The sequence below is a fragment of the Calliphora vicina genome, chromosome 3 (genome assembly GCF_958450345.1).
Source record: "Calliphora vicina chromosome 3, idCalVici1.1, whole genome shotgun sequence".
Classification (NCBI taxonomy): Eukaryota; Metazoa; Arthropoda; class Insecta; order Diptera; family Calliphoridae; genus Calliphora; species Calliphora vicina.
The window spans coordinates 11,903,540-11,921,219 of record NC_088782.1 but is presented as its reverse complement, the minus strand read 5'-3'; the positions used below and the strand labels follow the sequence as shown (position 1 = coordinate 11,921,219).

General features: G+C 32.4%; 1 protein-coding gene across 1 annotated transcript in view; it reads left to right on the top strand.

Moving 5' to 3' along the window:
- Nucleotides 1–15,820, top strand: part of LOC135954697 (adenosine deaminase 2-like) — a 65,206-nt gene extending 49,386 nt beyond the window's left edge. Inside the window, exons 2-4 of the mRNA XM_065504912.1 lie at nt 8,559–9,731; nt 14,376–14,558; nt 14,614–15,820. Of these exons, the coding sequence (XP_065360984.1) occupies nt 8,913–9,731; nt 14,376–14,558; nt 14,614–15,255 (1,644 nt within the window). The 5' untranslated portion in view covers nt 8,559–8,912 and the 3' untranslated portion in view covers nt 15,256–15,820. The remainder of the gene's footprint in view (nt 1–8,558; nt 9,732–14,375; nt 14,559–14,613) is intronic.
- The last annotated feature ends 1,860 nt before the right edge of the window (nt 15,821–17,680 follow it).

Below are 17,680 nucleotides of genomic sequence, written 5' to 3'. Positions count from 1 at the left end.
TATTCACTTTAAAGTGATTTTCGGGAGCGGGTCTTATATGGGAGCTATGAATAATTATGGACCGATCATAATAAAATTTGGTGACATGAATTTTGCATATATAAAACTTATTTGGAGCGAAATTTTGTGTAGATACATATATAAATTAAACATTTATGACCGATAAAGTCCAATTTCGGGAGGACATTTGTATGGGGGCTAGGTGAAATAATGAACCGATTTCAGCCAACATCAACAGGCTTCGTCCCTGTGCCGAGAAAATTATATGTACCAAATTTGTTTATGATCGGTCCATAATTATTCATAGCTCCCATATAAGACCCGCTTCCGAAAATCACTTTAAAGTGAATAAATCTGTTAAAAATTATGGTATACAAGAAAAATTCATGATAAATAACTTTCATATAAACACAAATCACACGACCTAATTTCATGGTGTTCGGTCCATAATTGGATTTGTAATCCAGTTATTGAGCAAAAAAGGTGAAAAATTGGTAAAAATTTTCATTTTTACGATTTTTAAGGCACTGGATGCATCTTTTTCGGGTAGGTATGTTCCGTACTTTTCTTCTACTATTCAATATATACAACTTTGCTTCAGCCACAAAAGAGATATTCCGTACGGTATACGAGATATAACCGTGCTAAAATATAGAAAAAGTGATAAAAATCCACCTTGAGGAAAAAAATTCGTATGGCCATTAAATTATTATGGCAGCCAACTTGACAAAACTAATGATACAGAAGTCCTTATTTTTGGGGCTACTTTCACGTGCAATTGTCAGAATTGAGTCCCAAAGCAATGGACTGAAAAATGTTGTACTGTGTTAGTCAATATAAAATATAATAAAAAAATATCAATAATTTTTTATTCTAAATTTATTAATTAATAATTTTATTAAATTTATTTTTTAGTATTTTTAATTAAGATATAATAAATATAAGAATTTCCTATTTATTTCTATTAACAATAATAACATTTAAATTTCCTCTGTGATATGTAAACACAAAAACCAAAAAATCATACGATTCAACCTAGCTTCATAAAGTGTGTGTTGTTGTACACACATTTTATACAACCAGCCAAACTAGCCAGTCGTACTATTCAGTCGAGCTAGCAGTTTTTGTTACGCTGCGTAGTACGAAAAACAAAACTCGAAACTGACAATGCGTAAGCAGCACACACAGAAATGTTTTTGTTGCTGAAGTCGTGTAATCAGTTCGGTAGAGTTGAAAACTGAAACATGGCGGCTGCTGATTCGTTTGGCTGCTGGAAAAAAACAAAATCGATTGCTGCTTGCTGTTGTAATGTGTGTGCACAGTCAACTGTTTTCAGTAAGCAAATTGTTGTTATTGAAGACTTAAACTTTTTTCAGTTCAGTCGTTACATGAGGCTATTTATTTTGGTGCTGAATATTAAACCCTGATTTTTATACCCTTCACCTTCGTGAGAATAATTCTGTCAGACAGAAAAGACCAGGACAACCTCGATTTTGACAACCATGATTTTTTTTTCGAAAAAAAATAAAATTTTGTATAAAAAAGAGAGTGACAAAGTTATCTAAATATTATACAGGTAAGCCTCCATTTACACAGTACTTTATTTACGCGAATTCGATATAATGCGAACTCAAATTAGCAACAATTTTTTCAAATACTTCTTTTTTTACACGATGTTTATATAACTCTTTTTCTTTTTTGAAAATTTCGGCCAGGGCCTTCGCCTTTAATGATAATTTTTATGTATTAGAATATATTGGTTTTTTAATTGATATCTTTTCCATAATTTTCGATAAGAAATATTTTTTTTAGTTGAGTTTTTTTACTTTACTTTTGTTTAAGTAAGTTTTTAAAAGTACAAATAAAATAAGTTTACTTAAAGTATATATCGTAGCCTTAAATACAAACGGACGTAACTATATTTTTATTGTTATAAAATCCATAATAATAGAGTATTCTTGGCAATTGTTCAATCAATCAAAAACTCGATTTTGAATTTTTGTGTCCGCTTATTTAACGCGATTTTTAGGTCCCAATTTCATTTTTGTTATGTGGCTGATATATTGTTTTACGCGAAATAAAAAATCATTGGCCCCACAAAAGCATTTCGTTCTAAATTAGAACCTCATTTTACGCGAATTTGATTTACAAGCTATTTTTTTGGGCCCAACAAACCGCGTAAATGGAGGACTACCTGTACAACGAAAACTGATGAAAATTTTACTACATTTTAGTTGTTTATACTTACAATAAATATGGTTCAACTACTAATAGTTTTAGAGCATTTTTATTAAAATATAGTATTTTGAATTTAATAGGAACGAAAAAATATTTAAATTACATACATATATAGTTTAAGAGATCTGAGCAAATCAAAAAGGCTCCAAAAAAATCTAGCATTTGCAGTTTTCATTAGAAAAAAAAATAAGTTAGCCGGTCTACCTCCGTGTTAGTACTACTACTAAATGAAATTTTGGAATAATTTCTATCATTTTATGTAAGAAAATTCTGCGACTTTTTGTGATAAAACTCACTCATATTTTTGAATATTTACAATAAATTGCAATGCATATTTACAATAAAAAGTTTTGCATACTTTTAGGCTTTTACTTTTACATTTTATATGGGAGATAGGAGCAATTATGCTCCTATCCTTATGAAACTTAACAGATAGATTTGGGTTTATATAAAACTTGTTTATGTCGAATTTCATCACGATACTATTATTTTTATGGAAGTTTTGAACGATAAAACTATTTTCAGAAAGGTACTGGGTTCAAATATCGACCGATTTTCTTCATACTTTGTAGTATGACATCTGGGCACTTGGAACTAACATATGCAAAATTTAAATAACATCGCTGCATTATTTAAGAATTTATGACTGATACAATGTTATTTTGGAAGGACCCTTTGTATGGGAGGTACCCCTAGGTACTATCCGATATGAACCATTTTTAATATTTAGCTTTTCTATATGAAACTAGCCAAGTATACCAAATTTTATTATCTACTTTTTGCAAAAAAATGTATGAACCCATACCACTGTGCGACGTATACAAGTAAGTAAGTTGGACATACAATGGGTCAAAATCGGAAAAAATATTTTTTTACCCGAATTTTTTTTCACAAAAAAAAAAAAAAATTTTAAATTTAAAAAAAAAAGATTTTCAAATTGTAAAATAACAACTCGAAATATAAATAAAAAATACTTTGGAAAAAAAAAATTAATTTTGTTTACCTAAAAATATTTAAAATTTTTATTTTAAAGTATAATTTTGTGAAGGGTATATAAGATTCGGCACAGCCGAATATAGTTCTCTTACTTATTTTTTTACGTTGAATATCATTCTAGCGGTTCATGCGATGGAACCAGAAAACGTCAATAAAGTCTTGGAAAATTCGACTTAAAGAATAATTTACGGTGAATCCAGGCACATACATGAAATTGTGTTCCATAAATAATAAGGATACGTATACCAAAATAAATTAAATTGTATAGTTAATTTGGTTAATTTTGTACCACCCTTTATATAAAGTTTGACATTCATTTGACTGATAAAATGTAGTGATAATGTATTAATGTCAAACTCCTTATATAAAAAGTGAATTCGCCCGAATGTTTAAATGCGCCTAGAAAACCTTGAAATCAAATACGGAATTAATTCCTTTTCCGCAGGGGTTGTGTCAATAGTTTAATATACATATACTAGTCCCGTGACTAATGAATGAGTCTAAATGTATTAAAAGTAAACAATTTTAACTTAATTTGTTATAAAAATTATCAAGTAAGTTTAAAACAAATATTGTATGGTGTCATAGGTCCGAATGGGTTAGGTTCAGTGTATGTGACTGCAAGTTTTCAATTTTCCCTTTACAATGACAACTTCATTTAAAGTGACATGTTGCTTTCATTTAAATTGTTAGAACTAAAAGAACCCAAAGAAAGAACACTGACATATAACTTGTTCTGGTCACTTGCCATTCCCACATTTGTTTGCACTTTGAGTTATGTAATGGAAAATCTACATTGTTCTAAACCTCAAATGACTTTATACATTTGAGGTTTAGATTAATGTATTAAAAGTCGTTATGAAATTAAGTGTGAATAAGCAAATAATTTGTGGTTAAATGCAAGAAACAATAAAACGTAAATATCTGCAAAATACTGCACGTGTTAAGAGTTATGAAATTTGTGTATTATTAACGTATTAAATTATAAAAAAAATTTAGTGGTCACAAAAATATTTTATGCGGCTTCTAGCAAAATGTACCACAGTGCGGCGTGTGCCCATAGAAGAAAATAAATTGTAAACAAAATTAATGTACACCCAGAGAAAACTTATAATTGTACATGTTTTCGGTACCCATTTCAAAATATGTACAAAGTTTTTTATCAATATTATGGTCACTGTAATTATCTATATGATTGCGGCAACCATAATATGTTAAAATTGCGATTCACATGAATAAATATATTGGGAATTCTCCAGGCTCGGTTGCTATTCAAAATCGAGAAAAGCGGCCCACAAATGGCTGAGATATAAGGAAGAAACCAGTACAACCTCGATTTTTCGCTTGGATTACTAAGTCATTAATATAGACAATATGTATGTATATCTAATGATAGATATTTCAAAGTCCATTGGAACGATGTATATAATTTGGACCTATAATGGGTCCAAATCGGGAAAAATATTTTTTAACCCGAATTTTTTTTTTTACCAAACACTAATAAATTTAAAAAAAAATTGGAAAAAACAATTTCGAAAAAAAAAAAATTTCAAAAATTATTTTAAATTTTGTTCACCTAAAAATATTTAAAATTTGTATTTTAAAGTAAAATTTGGTGAAGAGTATATAAGATTCGTCATCGCCGAATATAGCTCTCTTACATGTTTTTTGAAACATTTGTTTAATATAAATTAATTGAAAGTATTGGTCATTGTTAGCTATGATCTTTTCCCATCTTTCTGGCAACACATGGATTCCCAGCCAAAAGAAGTGCTCATCTTTTGGGGCCAAGAACGAATCAAACCAATATCAGATACTCTTTTCCAAAGCGTATTCCACAGAGAGCATTCTGAATTGATTGATAGAAATTGTAATCGAACGAGGCACGGTCTGGACTATAAAGCGGGCCGGCAAAACTTCCCAACCACTTCATTCTAAATACTTTTTAACAGGTATTGCAACATGTGGCCGAGCGTTGTAATGATGGAATATGATGGGCGTTTTTCAGCCAATGCTCGCTTTAAACAATCAGGTTCCCTGTGGTGGTCTGGTCAGATGTCAGCAGCTTATAATAGATAGAACTATTTTGCTCCCATCAATTGTAGAGATTACCTAAGCGCCATGGATATTCGGCTGGTTTGCTAGGTTGCACATGCGATCGCTTACGCTTCGGGTTATTGTAATGGATCTATTTTTATCGCGAGTAATGATTCAGTGTAAAAATTATTTTTTTATAGCGTTTAAGCATCATTTCGGACATGCAAATCGTCTTTCAAGGTCTCTCTTCTTCAATTCGTATGGTATCCAATTTCCCTGCTTTTTGGATGAATCCTGCAGTTCACACACGCTTTGAAATTGCTGCTTGAGTTGCTCCCAAAGATTTTGCGAGCTTTTGTTGAGTTTTACAGCAATCTTCATTTAGTAATGCCTCCAACTCTTGGTCTTCAAACTTTTTTAGTCGATCTTTCAGTCAAAATATCCACATCTGAACCGCACAAACCATCTCTTGCTTGTTGAAACCGATGAAACACATTCACCATAAGCTTCGGTGAGCAATCGGTGTGCTTTAGCGGCACTTTCTTTCAAATTAAAGAAGTAAAGCAAAACTTCGACATTGTCGTAGCAAAGAAACTTTGTTGTTTACTCTATAATGTTCAGTAACTTCCAAATGACATATAAGTTATTAAAAACAAAACCGCGTTTAAAATATATGTCATCTATTGTTAATCCCGCAATTTAAATCATACACCCAATCTCTTAATATATTTTTGATAACCATAATCTGAAAACAACATAACATTCTAAACCTTCAAAGAAATAACAAGTAAGAAAGTATGGTTGGTCAAGCCCGACCATATAATACCCTACACTAAGTAAAAGAGCAAAAACATTTTTCTTTTAAAATTTTAATAATTTTGAGTGATTTTCGGAAGTGGGCCTTATATGGGGGCTATGTCCAATTATGAACCGATCATTATGAAATTAGGTCGTTTGATTTATGTCTGTATGAAAGTTTACTATGTTGAATTTTGTGATTATACCAACATTTTTAAGCGATTTATGCACGTTAAAGTGATTTTCGGAAGCTAGTCTATATGGGAGCTATGAATAATTATTTACCGATCGTAACAAAATTTGGTGACATGAATTTTCTGTATATAAAACTTATTTGGAGTGGAATTTGTGGAGATACATGTATAAATTAAACATTTATGACCGATAAAGGCCAATTTCGGGAGGACATTTGTATGGGGGCTAGGTGAAATAATGGACCGATTTCAGACAGTTTCAATAGGCTTGTTCCTTGAGCCGAAAAAATAATATGTACCAAATTTCATCGAAATATCTTCAAAATTTGCTCTTTTACGCGCCAGCCAGCCAGCCAGCCGACCAGACGGACATCGTGTCATCGACTCAGAAAGTGATTCTAAGTCGATCGGTATACTTTAAGGTGGGTGTTAGACTAATATTTTTGGGCGTTACAAACATCTGCACAAATCCATTATACCCTCCCCACTATGGTGGTGTAGAGTATAAAAATGGTTGCCTCAGACATATAGATACTTAATTACTGTAATCATATATATGTTTGCTACAATCATGTGAATCGTAACTTAAACAAATTATGATTGCAAACATCATATAAATAACTCTGTGCTAGTTGAAAAAACTGTCAAGCGGGGCACATGTATGCATTTTCCAATTTTTAATGACGTTTAAAAATCAAAAATTTTGAAATTTTTTTAAAAAATTATTTTTTTTTTCCAAAAAAAAATTTATTTCTAAAACGACTGCGCAGATTAAAAACATTAAGCCTTAAATGTAATTTTATTGTGGAATTTCGGTTTTTTCAGTTTATTCTATAAACTAAACCGTTTTTGAATTACGCGAATATATGTATGTTGTGCAACCTCCTCCATTTTCGAAATAACGGTATATCTCGAAAATTCGAGCTAACCTAAAAAAAACGGTTAGCACCACTGAATTCAGCGTACCCGAATTAGTTTAAACCACTGGGTGGCCTGTTGAAAAGGTATAAAATTCGTGCACAGTGTAATTACAGTGACCATAATATTGTCAACATTTTTAAATGGTTATGGTAAACATGTACAACTATATTTTTTCGCTGAATGTTGAACTTTAAGTTAAGAAAACCGAGTTCAATAAATCAAAAATAAATATGACGAAAAATAACTCTACATTTTTATAGTTTAACTACAACCCAGTATGCAACATTTCGAGTCAGTTCTTTTTATCGAACTTATTTCGAATTAAAATCGAAAATATGAATTTATTATGATGCTCTATTCAATCTACATTTATTAGAATATCGTATTTTAATATTTTATAGAAATGGCGAATAATGTTCGAGTTTTTTTTTAATGTCAAATTTTATTTTTAAACAAATTGACAAATTCATATACATACATATTATTCTTTTGTCAATTTGTGAGAAAATAAAATTTTATTTCTAATCCTATCAATAACATATTCATAAAAATATAGTTAAACACGAAAAATGGATCAAAGACGTCTTAAAAGAAAAGCGCAGCCAATTATTGATGTTGTTTTTGACAATTCGAATCTTCATAATCAGCAAACACCAGAAATATGTGCAGAGTTTATTGCATTTGAAAATGAAAACACATCTAACGCAACATTATTGGATAATAATAAATGTATTGAATATGTATTATTTCAAGAAGAAATTGCTCGATGGTATAAAGTATACGAAATTGTTCATATATTTAATCGAAATCGAATCAATTTAGAACATTTTTAATACCGAAAAAGGTATAGTATATCGATAAAAATTAGAATCAGAATAATAAATAATTTTCGACTCTTTATCGCTCTGCACTCTACTTAGGAAAATACGCTCATTCTCGACATTATATCGAAGTCGATATCGATCAAATTTTACGAAAAAATGATTCATTTTCGACATAACTTCGAATCATTTTGCATACAGGGAATTTACTATCTTTATTAAAAGCTGATTGTTGAAACACTATGAAAAAAAATCAAAATTTTCAACTAACATTAAAAATTACTAACTTAACGCCATAATCTAAACTAATAATTCTTATCAAATCCAGCATACATTAACTAACCCACACAACTGCACCGTTCCTCTCCTCCTCCACCACCAACATTCATCATGGTTTATGTTGGTGATAAGCATTTTTGCAACACAATAAAAACTCATAAATAACAATCGACGATAAAGACATTTGTGTAAATAAAACTAAAGTGAACTACAAGAAACCCACAGAAATTAATCCCAACAAATTATTTTCTTTTTATACATTTTTTGTTTGCAGATAAAAAATAAACAAGAGAGAAAAAAAGCACACGACAATCAACAAAATCACTTGAATACTTAAAACTATACACTTGAATACAGCAATAGACCCATTGTACTTGTATACAAACATAAACATACATAGATACAAGTGAGTGTAGTAAGTACATTGTATAAGTATGCATGTGCAGCAGTATAAAATTAAATATTGAAGTGAATGAAAGTGATGTGTACAACGAACGGAACAGCAGACGACAAGCTCTATTAGTGATTAAGAAGTAGTTGGCGAATAGCTACCGCAAAGAACACAACACAATTTATAAAAAATAAAATATATATAACGGAAATACGTGAAATAAATTAAGAACTTGTAATGCAAGTATTCAATTTCATAGGGACACTGGTTGTCCTTATGATTCTAACCTGCAGTGAGGCGCGCCGTAGCAGTTTAAGAGCCACTCACATGATACAGCACCCACCGCATGTAGAGCCCCAAGCAGTGGCATCTCGCAGACCTACCCCCGAGGCCTACAATTCTCTGCGTGATATTTTCTTTCGCTATGAAGAATCTAAAACCCTGGGTGGAGATATAACCCTGACCCAACGTGAATTACAGGCCAATCAAATTATAATGGAAGTCAAGACCAAAGAGTATGAGGAAGGTTTGGTGACCCCCCATCTATTTACACCCTCCCAGCATTTCTTTGAAGTGCTGGATGAAATAAAACGTTCTGATCTCTTCAAATACATCTCGGCCATGCCCAAGGGTGCCGTATTACATGCTCACGATACCGCTCTATGCAGTACAGATTTCCTCATAAAACTTACCTATCGTGAAAATTTATGGGTATGCCAAGCTGTTGGTGATAAAAAGGCCATGGGTTTAAGATTCTCCAAAACAAAACCATCGGTGGAACCAGAAAATGACTGCACCTGGGAGTTGTTGTCGAAAGTACGAGATTTACATGGAGCCGATAAGGTTGATACGTATTTGCGTGAACATTTGACCATGTATCCAACGGTGAAATTTGCCGATAATAATGAAGCCTGGCAGCAGTTTATGAGTATATTTGGTCTTTTGGATGGTTTGCTGTTGTATGCACCTGTCTGGTCGGACTATTACTACAATGCTCTGGAAGAGTTCCGTGCCGATGGTGTACAATATTTGGAATTCCGTTCAACGTTGCCCATAGTAAGTATGGAGGATAAAGTGGCTTTAGTAATTAAGGAAGCGAGTCAGTGAGTTGATGCAACAAAATTGAAGGAGATTTTAGGTTGTGCTTAGTTTTAAGCCTAATAGTCTTTGAAGTATTCCAGGAAGGAAGGAAATTCAATCAGGTTTCAAATAATTTTCAAGTGTTTTTCATAAAGAACTTTAGAAATTGTTTTCCGTTCGGTTATCTGAATTCTGTTCCTTGAATTAGTAGTGTTTAATAGTGCAAGTGTTTGAAATTTAAAATTAGCAAAACAACCAAAACAGTGAGTGTGATTCACAAGATCAGTGAAATATAATTCAATTAATGGTTAGCAGTTGAAACTGAAAAATATACTAAATCGTTCTGAATTTCTACATACAAATGCAACTAATCAGTCAAGTGATGAAAGCCAAACGAATGCAAAACGATCGATTTAAAAAGTAGTGATGAATATCGATCAATGAAAGCAAATGCTTATTCTTTTCTATCAAAATAATGTCCAGGGGAAAATCATATTTAAACAGCAACTGTGAAACTGAAATGTTAAGCAATAGCCAAAAGTAAGGTCGGGTTTAATTAGCAGCCGGCTAAAGGTCCAACATATGTCCAGTTATGTGTCTTTAGCACCAGTCGTGCTTTGTTTCATAGCAGCAGCCATTCTTCTAAAACCTTGTTGTTCTAATGAAAGTGTGAATTTTACCCTAGTTCGACAGATGATATCAATAAGTATTTGTTGAACAAACATTCTACGTATGTGGTCCGCAAAATGCCGGAAAGTGGCAGAGAAATTAGCTGTTTTCTGTTAAAGAAAGGAATATACACAAGGTGTATTCATTATATTATTATTTTTTTTTTCTCTATCTGTCAAATTCACAAGCAGACTTTGACAGTTCCAGCCAATATAAACAAAAATAAATTGCATGAGGTTTTTGTAAATGTTGTGGAATCGACACCACATTTTAATGCAGGCATGGATCCAGGGGTGGAAATAATGAAATATCCCCCCACCCCAAAACTGAAAAGTTTTAATATAAAAAACGAAAAAAAATATGTAAAATTAATTTTACTTTATTTCCCCCCAAATGCTTGACCAGGATCCGCACTTGTTATAATCAATATGCCTTAGGAATGCCCATGAGACGTCCAAATTCGTTGGAATTTATTGTATTTCTAGCTTTCGCTAGTGTTTCAGCTCTACAGTTTCCTTCAATGTCAACCCAGCAAAAAATATTTTGGATTTGGAAGCAATAAATATGATTACTGCATCTTCTACTGCTACATTAATTGCATCCTAAAATTATTGCCTTACAAAAATGATTTTGGAAGGCATACATTAAGCTATTTGTATAGAACTGAGAAAAAATCAGCGCTTCTTGTTAGGCAATCACTGGGTCTATAAGATTTTATTGCTTCTCAGCAGCTCTAAAATCTATGTGCACAATTGTTTGCACATATTTAATTCGATGAAATCAGGTTAATTTTAAAGCTGTGAAATATGCTTATTTTGGATTCCTTATGCAGAGCCTCTAATCTTTCATGCGAAGTGGTAGCAGTATACAAGTGCTCTCTGCCTTACAAACCTGCTTCCGAGGAAGCACCATTTTTTGCTGGGCTATAATGCAGGCACGGATCCAGGGGTAAAAATAACGAAAAATCCACCCACTCCAAAACTGAAAAGTTTTAATATAAAAAACCAAAAAAAAATATATAAAATTAATTTTACTTTATTTCCCACCAAATGCTTGATCAGGAACCGCGCTTGTTATAATTAATATGCCATTGTAATGCAAATATGACATCCGAATTCGTTGCAATTTATGGTAGTGCAAGCTTTTGCAAGTGCATCAGCTCTGCAGTTTCCTTCAATGTCCAGGAACCTATGCAAGGGTAACCGATGAGGTACCCGGAATTCTTGGAGAATTTTCGATGTTGTAAACACAATTTCCAGGAATCTAATGACCGCTTTCCTTTCAATAAATATGTGGATATTGCTGGCGTAACTTGTTAGCCTATAAAACTATCTCAAATTCAAATGGTCCGAGTCCACATTCAAGCTATTCGTGAGATCTTTATGGGTTAGAGAATTATTGGAAAGATGAAGGCCATTGTCACAGTAAGATATATCCGGAATATTCCTCTTAAAACCTGGATCGAAAACGGATTCATGTATTGTATAGTCAACAGGAAGATCCATTGAATTGAATTCACCTAAAATTTTCCAGTTGAGAACAATTGACCTTGGAGTGTAACTCCATTGATGCTTAGAGTAACAACTTGATGAATTTGGAATGTCTTTGGGAATATCCTGCTCGGTTTTAGTTGGATCTACTATTAGAATATATCCCTGAAAACATTATAATAATAAATATTGGCATACTTTTGGATCTTTGCCTGTAGCTTCCACCGCTATATCATCTTCTAAGCAGTAGCCATTCGAAATAATTTCTACATGCCTTTCAGCAAAGTTTTGTTATTAAAATCCAAGTTTAGAGAGTACCCCTAGTCGTGTACCCTGGACTGACATTTTGTAAATGTTCGAGTCGTCTTCATAGATGTATTTGCACCTGTATTTTAAAAATCTTTAAAAAAAATGTTTTGAAACATTTGTACAATATAAATTAATTCAAAGTATTGGACATTTTTAGTTATGGCATTTTCCCTTCTTTCTGTCAATATATGGATTCCGAGCCAAAAGAACTGCTCATCTTTTGAGGCCAAGAACGAATCAAGCCAATTTCGGATACTGTGTTCTGAAGTGAAGCGTAATGAGAGAGCGTTCTGTATCGTTCGAAATAAATAGTAATCGGACGAGGTAGAGTCTGGACTATAAGGCGGTTGAGGCAAAACTTCCCAATCGCTTCATTCTAAATACTTTTTAACAGATATTCCAACATGTGGCCGAGCGTTGTCATGATGTAATATTACGGTTTCATGTCTGGCCGCATATTCTGGGCCAATGCTCGCTTCAAATGAATCAGTTGCATTCGGTACTGGTTCCATGTTATGGTCTGGGCAGATTTCAACAGCTCATAATAGATTAGACCCTTTTAGTTCCTCCAAATACTGAGCATTGCCATATGAATCTTTGGTTTTGGTGTCGATTCGGCTGGTTGGCTGGTCTTCACATACGATCTCTTACGCTTCAGGTTATCGTAATGGATCCATTTTTCATCGCAAGTAATGGTTCGGTGTAGAAATGATTTTCTTTTATAGCGTTCAAGCTGCATTTATGACATGCAAAATAGTATTTCAAGGTCTCTCGGCTTCAATTCGTATGGTACCCAAATTCCCTGCTTTGCTGACTGATTAGCTCCCAATGATTTTGAAAACTCTTGTTGAGTTTTACAACAATCTTCATGGAATAATGGCTTCAATTCTTGGTCTTAAAACAATTTTGGCTGGCTTGGGCGACCTTTGTCCTCCGTGTTAAAATCACAACTTCTGAATCAAATAAACCACTTTTTTCAAATTGAAGAAGTAAAGCACATGTCGCTATGTTGCCACAAAATTCGAAATAGGGGTGGAAGTCGAATAATATCGTTATCATCTGAATTGTTCTCCATGACAATTGGCGTTCGGTTCCTAGAGATTTAAAATATTATTTTGATTTTCCAATAACGATTGCGAATAGAAGATCGCAGATATTATATTTTAAAAAAGTTCTATCTTCCTAAATAAAAGAATATAGGAAAAACTTTTCAGTTTTCAAAAATTGTAAGAGCAAGAGCAAGGCGTATTAATCAGGTGAGAGCGTCTCGACAACAAATACAACAAAGACAATATTTCTTAGTTGTCAAGAGACTGAGAATGTCAAAAGTAATATGGCATATGAAAAATATAAAAAACAAACAAATAAAAAAATAAATGAATTACTGGTAGTTTTTTATATGAAAAATATAAAAAACAAACAAATAAAGTATCATTTATTAGTAGTTAGCTCTAACACGGTATTTTTTGGAAGATTCAATATTAAAAACGTCGAACGGGATTAAAAAGTTTGGTGATTCCAGTGGAACTATCCAGCTATCCATTTAGCTATGTCCGTCTGTCTGTGTAAAACCCTCGCACGTCCAAAATACACAACCAAATTCTTCCAAGGAATTTGGTATTGAAAATCAGCAGGAAAACAAATCTCATGGACTAAAATGGAAGTCAATCTCTAAAAAAGTTGATGCAAAAATTTTTTAAAACAATTTTCAGTTTTTTTTATTATTTTCAATTCAAATATTGTGAATGTCAACAACAAACAGTAGACAACTTTTTGACACTTTCAAACACATCATAAATAAATAAACAATAATCAGCTGGGCTCGTAACTTCGCCTTATTTAATACACCTTGAGCAAGAGGGATTTATAATTAATTAAGTAAATATCTTTGACAGGCAGGATATCTTACGGATCTGTGTTAAAAAATTACCCAAATTGTAACAAGTGATCTTTATATCTTAGGTCTTATATCCCAGGACATAAGATTATTTAGGAATTGCCTCTTTTAGCCTCAGTTTGAAATCATCTCATTATCTGAAAACCATCCAAGTGATTACAGACTTTGTCTGCAACCCTCCTTACCTGGTTCAATTCACTAGTGTATGGTTAGCTTTCTGAACTATTTATTTAAACAAACTTTCTATAATTCCAGCTTTATGATTTGGAAGGCACCAATTACACTGCACTCGATACAGTGCGAATATATAAGGAAACTTTGGATAAATTTATGAACAACTATCCGGATTTCATAGGATCCAAATTGATCTATGCACCCATACGTAATGCAGACAATAATAGTTTTGAGCAATACATTAAAATTTGCTTGGAAGTTAAGGTAAGTTTTAAAACAACTAAAAAAGCAAGTAATCTTAATGTTATTATTATTGCAGGAAAAATATCCCGATTTTGTGGCTGGTTTCGATTTGGTGGGTCAGGAGGAAATGGGACGTCCACTTAAGGATTTCATACCACAATTGTTGGCCATGCCTGATAACATAGATTTCTATTTCCATGCTGGTGAAACCAATTGGTTTGGTTCCTCGGTAGATGAAAATCTTATAGATGCAGTGCTTTTGGGCACCAAACGTATAGGTCATGGCTTTGCTTTGGTTAAGCATCCTTTGGTCTTGCAAATGCTAAAGGAACGTAATATAGCCGTGGAGGTAAATCCTATTTCCAATCAGGTTTTACAACTAGTCTCTGACTATCGTAATCATCCCTGCTCACACTTCTTTGCTGACAACTATCCGGTGGTAATATCCTCAGATGATCCCTCCTTCTGGAAGGCTACTCCCTTATCACATGATTTCTATATAGCTTTCTTAGGCATAGCTTCAGCTCATTCTGACATAAGATTGCTTAAGAAATTGGCTTTGAATTCCATTAACTATAGCTCCATGAGTCCTGAACACAAACTTTTGGCTTTGGAGAAATGGCAAATGAAATGGGATGCCTACATAGCCAAAGTGTTGAAGGAAATCCCTTCAAATACAGCAGCTGAGAGAAGACTACACACCAACAAGATCGATTGACTAGCACGCCTGTTGTACGCTATATTTTATGTTTTCACTGTTAAATTCTATTTTAGTCTGTAAACAAAAAATTTATAGTCAATTGATTCCAATTTTAACAGTGGCCATTTTTATGGCGTTCAGCAGCAGCCTCTGCCTGATAAGCCAAACGGAATTTGTGTTAATAAATTTAGTATATTTATGATTTGTGTATGACTTATAACTAATTGCTAGAATTGATTGCACGTTTTGCTTTTACGATTTTATTGTCTCCCATTTTGTTTTATTGGATTTTTGATATTTTTTTTTTTTTTTAGTTTTAAGTTTTGCTTTATTAATTAGATAAGCTATTAAATAAACTGTATTACGTACAAAATGTTTAATTATCTGTGCAAAAATATAGTGTGTTGATATTAAATGAAAATCATTAATGAATTTAAGTGAAAATATATATATTTTGTTGCTAATGCTGGACTTTAGTTTAAAGTTTTTATATATTTTTATAAGAGTTGTGAATTTATGATTTAGTTTTTTATAAAAATCTTCAAATAAATGTTTAAATGAATAATGAAAGTGAAAACTAAAATGTTTTTTAATCAATTAGAGGCACCTTTGGATTGTAAAAATAGTTGGTTTGCATTTTATATAAATATTTAGATCAACATGTTTTTTTTGCCAGTGCAAACAATGAATCGTTTTGCACGGTTTCGTATTTGAAAGGGGGACTAGTATTCGATTTCCCAAAGTTGGTCAATTAGGGTCTACGAAATTAAGGCCTACCAGGGTTAATAATATAGATGACAACTGCTTAAGCTGACTTAAGCTAGTGTATGCATATTATAGTTGGGCCTTAATTCATGATAATGTATTGCCATGTATTTTATTATTTTATATTTTTTTTGTGTGAAAAGAGAGACATTTTGTTTACTCTTTTTCATTTACATTTCTCTCTCCTTCCCTTCTATGTATTTATTCTATACTATAGAATCTATAGTTAATAACCTATGAAAATTATAGCAACTCCTAAAGGTATGCTTTAATATCTTGTTTTTCTTTCATTGCCAGTGTCTAGGGGAAAATGTAATTTTTGCTCATTTCATGATGCTTTAACACTCATTGCGTAAATTTGATTTGTTGCTTGCATAAAATATTGTACAACCCATTTTCTACGTAGAATAAATCTCTCAAAAAATCCTTTCACCAGATCTTACGAAATGTTCTCGTAATTCTTTGTGTTTTGTGTTTTTTTTTTCAATTTCATTCAGTTTTGTTATGTATGTGTGTACATTTAACAAATTATACCATATTTTGCAGATGCTCCATTATATTCAAATAGACTTGTTCAAATTGTATGGAGAAAAAAAAATCCTCAAGATTTCAATAGTTAAATGATCCAGATTACAGGAAAAATTGGGCAAAATCGAAAAAATTAAATAGATAAATTTTACCTCCGTGATTAAAATAAGCTGTGAGTATTGGTCCTTTCCTTATTGTACAACTGATAATCGTGATCTATCTGTATTCTGTTTTCTTGACTACCACCCAGCAAAAACTTTACTTACAAATAAGCCAAAAAATAAGGTGAATTTGACGATCGACTACTTATTTTTCTACTGAAAGAAGTCATTATTTTTGTTCGCGATGTCCCAAAAGTAATCCTTTATATTTTGGCCGGAAATAAGTTGTTTTGTTAGTAGAGTTTTTACTGGGCAATTCATTGATCTCCTTCGATAACACAACCAATGCAATGTTAATCCATCCGTTCCAGAATTTTTCACACAATCTTCAGCCGATTTGTTCTCCTATAATCTCATCACTCATGAACTGATAGCTTTAGAACTTCGGTGTCGGATTTAGAGAGATGTTCCTGAATTCTCTTCATGACTGGGTTTGTTGTCATATACCTCTCACCTCAAATAACCCTATAAAAAGAAGTGCAATGGCGTTAAATCATTCGATATATGCAGACCAATCATGATCACCGAGACGAAAAAGTAAATGTTCAGGAAATGTCTCATGCTGTAATTGAATTGAAACTGTATATATGTGGCACCGTCTACATGTTTTCCTTATAAATAACATTCATTTTAGGCAGAAAGAACTCTGTTATTAATAATAACTTATTATGTAGTAATATGTACCATCAGTAACAGTCACTGCTTGACCACATATTCGAAGAAGTATGGTCCATTGATTTTGCACAAACTTTACAACGTGTTAAAATATACCAAATGGAATTTTTGAGACAGTATTGAAAGTATTAAAGGGTCAATGGACGATCGGTTAGCATGCAAGCTGATTTGATCTTACTTTTAACAGTTGTTGATGAAGCAATAGAGACCATGGAAAGGAGGAAACCCTTTTTCAGCTTCTCTGCAATTGTATTGCTCTTTATTTAATAACTCACATAGTTCTGGATGAATATTTATTATTGTGATTGAATCTA